The following is a 4,398-nucleotide window of genomic DNA, read 5'->3' on the forward strand; positions in this document are numbered from 1 at the left end:
CCTATGCATACTGAGGCTTCATACTCCTCATTTTTTGCTGGACCGGGCGGGCACCTTCCCTCACGTGCAACCTGTGACATGCAAACTCTGGATCTAACCCCGCCAAGTCCTCAATCATCCATGCAAATACATCACTATTCTCTGCTAACAAGGCAATCAATTTCCCTTTCCAATCCTCTGACAAACTGGTCCCTACGTTTACGAACTTCTCCTTCTCTGCTACCCCGATGTTTACGACCTCAATCTCGTCCATTGTCTTGCCCACGATGAGTTGCCTCTTTTCTTCGGCCGCGGTCTGTAATTGCTATGCCAGCTTGTCCCCTGTCTCCGGCGCCTCGTTACTAGGCACGCGGCCCAGACCCCTCACTCTCACCTAGTGTATGTTCTGTGCCGCGACTTGATCCCCCTTTATCTCGTATATCCCTCCATTCGTTTGGAAGCGGATCACTTGGTAATAAGTAGACGGGACTGCCTTTATCTCATGAATCCACTTTCTCCCCAGGATCACGTTGTATTGTGAGTTAGTATCCACTACCAGGAATCGGGTGAAAGTGGTCACTGGCCTCGCGGTCACAGGCAGTAATAGTTCCCCTAGCGGCTCAGTCATGTTGTTGTTGAACCCGAACAAGTTGGTATAAGGGGGCTTCATCTGCTTCCTCTCAATGCCCATTTCTTCCATCGCGCTCTGAAACAACAAATCCACTGAACTCCCACAGTCTATCAACACCCTTTTCACCATGTAATTCCCCATCGCTATGGTAATCACCAGCGAATCCTCATGAGGTGAGCTTACCGACTCCAGATCCTTTAGACTAAATTCTATCAAATCATTCCCTTTGCCACCCCCTGGAACTGGCCGCGGACTTCCCACCACTTCATTTATCTGCTGTAGACTGGCAGTCCTCCTCACCTTATCTCGGTGGGCGTTCCTCCCCAGCATTTCACCACTGAAGATAACATTCATCGTGCCCAGGATTTGAGCCACGGTCGGGACCCTCTCGATCGGTTGCACCTCCTTGACATGCTCCTTCCACTATCCTCTCCCGACCATTCTCTCTACCAACCACTGTAAAGCAAAGCACGCAATGGTAGCATGGTTTCTGACATGATGGTACACACAAAATGACTTTCCCTCTATCTCCTTGGGTGAACTCCGCGGTTCTTCATAGTGCCACTGTCCCTTGATCAGTGGCAGGATTTCCTCCAACGACTTGTTCAACGACTTGGTCTCTGCCCCTCTTTGCTCTCTGTGTCTCCCCTTTATAATTTCCTCTATCTCTGGCTGCGGCCCTATCCTTGTCTCTCCTGTCGTCCGTGGCCACTGCATGTATTGACTTGTCGGGTTTCTTGTGTTCCTTATTGTTTCTCCGCAAAATGTCCTCATATCTGATGTATCTTTCTACCTTCAAGTACAAAGCATGCAAGGTGGTAACCTCAATCTTAGACACTGATTCATGCACCCGAGTCCCCTATTTCAACCCATGTTGCAATGCTATGACCGCGGTGCGTTCATCCAAATTTTCCACCCTCAGCATCTTTTCCTTAAATCTGCACAGGAAGTCTCTTAGTGTCTCAGCGGACTTCTACTTGACGTTAAAGAGATCTGCTACGTCAAATACCCTCTTATTTTGATGGATGAAGTGATTCACAAAAGCTTGTTCCAACTCCTCGAACCTTTGAATACTCCGCGATGCCAACCAATAATACCAGTCGGATGCTCCCCCTTTCAGACTGGCAGGAAACATCATGCAATGGAGTCCGTCATACTTCGCCTCTTGCCACAGCGGCATCTGCTACCTGAAGTGATGCAAATGGTCATCCGGATCTCCTTTCCCATCGTACCTTTCAAACTGCGGCTGCATGAACTTCTTGGGTACCTCCGAATTCCAACCAAGTCAGCAAGTGGGTTCTGATTCAGGCTATCCACCACCTTCTTGGCTGCGCTGTGTTTCTCCTTTTCCACCGCGGTTAGCTTTTCTGTCTCTTTCGATCATCGCCTGCACAATTTCCATGGTAATGCCTCCGGCATGGTTCGCCCTGGTCGCCATAGGAAGCCCCCCGCTTTGCACCTCCATTTCACTACCTCCAAGTACGGCTGTTTTCGCTCCCCACTTAGTGTCTTCCCTTTCTCTCCTCAACTCATCATTCTCTTCCCTAAGCCTGCCTACCTCCCCCTGAAGTAACCTAGTTGCCTCAGCCACCGAATCTTCAACCTCCTCTTCCCCCACCTCTACATTTTCCACACTCGCCGTTTCATTTGGAACGGCCTCCTCCCTCCTCGGTCTTCCTCTACCTCGTCCTCTCCCTCTTCCTCTACCCCTTCCTCTCTTAGTTGAAGCCATGTTCCGCTATATTTTCTTCCTCCCAAGTCGTGGACCTACCTCATCCCCACAGACGGCGCCAAATGTATGAACATAAATTCTCACCACTAAGATCCTATGTCTTGGTTTCTCTCTTTTTCCTCCCTCTCTTCCTTTTTCCTTTTCTTTCTTTCCTCCTGCCTTTTCCTTTTTATATCATCCCCTCTCCTCTCTTGTCCCTTGATCTTTTTCTTATCCTCTGGTCCACCTCCATACACCTGTCCCCTTAGGGTTCCGCAGCCCTGCCACCGTATTCCCCATTCCTTTTCCCTTACGCTGCCTCTTCTTTGACTCTGACCACTCTGATCCCACATGCTTTTGTACGGCTTGACCACCTTTACAGATCTGCGGCCTCGATCCGGTGTTTTGCACCTCCCCTTCCTTATCCTACTTCGGTACGGCGGACATTCCACCTCAGTAATCCAAAAAGGGGTTGATACAGTAAAAAAGATTCCAAAATTTCTGAGAATATACTAAAGACTTTTTGCACTTGACCTTCTTGGAAATTTCTTCACTTTGTAAACCATAGCACTTTAAATTTCTCACCACTTCTGCTCAATTATTTCTATTTCTTTTTTCTTTTTGTTTTTCTTCAATATATATATATATATATTGATTGGATCACTTTGAGCAAAAGGGATGCTTTCTTCATTTTCTTTGGTAAAATTTCCTTCAGAGTCTTCTTCGTTCTAGTTTTCTCCTTAGTTCTTTATAGATCCTCAGAAATATGGATAAGGCTAATAATATGGGATGTACTCCTTATCTAAAGTTGGGTTTGAGATTATTGGGTTAAGAATAAAAGGCTTAATATATAAGGCTCAAAAGACCTAGGTGGGATAAAGGTTGATTTGTTCACTACTTGACTTATCAGTATGATATTCTGCTTTGAATAGACTACAAGACCTAATGGATATCTCCCCAGTTGGTGTCATCTCGTGATTAACCAAATCAAGAATAAATGAGACTACACAACGAGTTTAAGCACAAAAAAATGGTTTAGTGAACTTGAACTCAGATTTACGTAGAGACTCTCCAAGAAATTAAAATTGAAAGGCTCAAGTCTCACAGTTCAAGTCTCTTTACTAATCCTCTAGTTTGGTAGAAGTTTAAGTTGTTTTTTCATTTGAAATTCCTCTAGTGGTGTATTATATGAACTTATTCTAGACTAAGACTTTTATCAGTGAGATCTATTTCTAGTAATAGAAACTTAGTCTAAAAGTCTTACTAATCCTGACTATGACTTATAATTTCCAATTTCATTAGCCAGTTTAAACGATAAAAATAGGGTCCTATTACTGCCGGACCCCAATTTGTTTTGGGCAGACTCCAAAAAAAACAATTACTACAAGTGTGCCATTGGTTTCAAAAAATCTAAAAAAAAAACAATTATTACAAGTATGACATTATTCCAAAAAAAGTTGGATTTGAAAACCCCAAACTTAAACGACCCGGCTAGGTCGTTTGGACTAAGTCCCAAACGACTTGGCCACACCGTTTGGGACTTAGTCCAAATGATGTGCCCACACCGGTCAAGAGCCCAAAACACAGAACTTTATATTTTTCAAAATCCAAATCCCAAACGACATGGCCACATCGTTTTGGACTCTTGAATGATGTGGCCATGTCGTTTGGGATTTGGATTTTGAAAAATATAAAGTTCTGTGTTTTGGGCTCTTGACCGGTGTGGGCACATCGTTTGGACTAAGTCCCAAACGGTGTGGCCAAGTCGTTTGGGACTTAGTCCAAACGACTTAGCCGGGTCGTTTAAGTTTGGGGTTTTCGAATCCAATTTTTTGTGACCAATGGCATAATTGTAATAATTGTTTTTTTTAGATATTTTGAGACTAATGGCACACTTGTAATAATCTTTTTTTTTTTGAGTCTGCCCAACACAAATTGGGGTCCGTCAGTAACAAATACCTTATTCCTAAAAATATAGTTTTCACCTAGAATCACCATAATTCACATATAAACTTTCCAAATATTGTAATTAAAATATTGCAAATTTTTATTCTCACCCCCTAACTAAATTAGGCAT

At 44.0% G+C, this 4,398-nt stretch overlaps 1 protein-coding gene across 1 annotated transcript; it reads right to left on the minus strand.

Moving 5' to 3' along the window:
* Positions 1–373: 373 nt before the first annotated feature.
* Positions 374–964, minus strand: LOC147483448 (uncharacterized). The gene has a single exon (XM_086579562.1). The coding sequence runs from the start codon at positions 962–964 to the stop codon at positions 374–376; it is 591 nt and encodes a 196-aa protein (XP_086435688.1).
* Between the last annotated feature and the right edge of the window lie 3,434 nt (positions 965–4,398).

This window comes from Coptis chinensis, chromosome 8 (genome assembly GCF_015680905.1).
Source record: "Coptis chinensis isolate HL-2020 chromosome 8, ASM1568090v1, whole genome shotgun sequence".
NCBI classification, from domain to species: Eukaryota; Viridiplantae; Streptophyta; class Magnoliopsida; order Ranunculales; family Ranunculaceae; genus Coptis; species Coptis chinensis.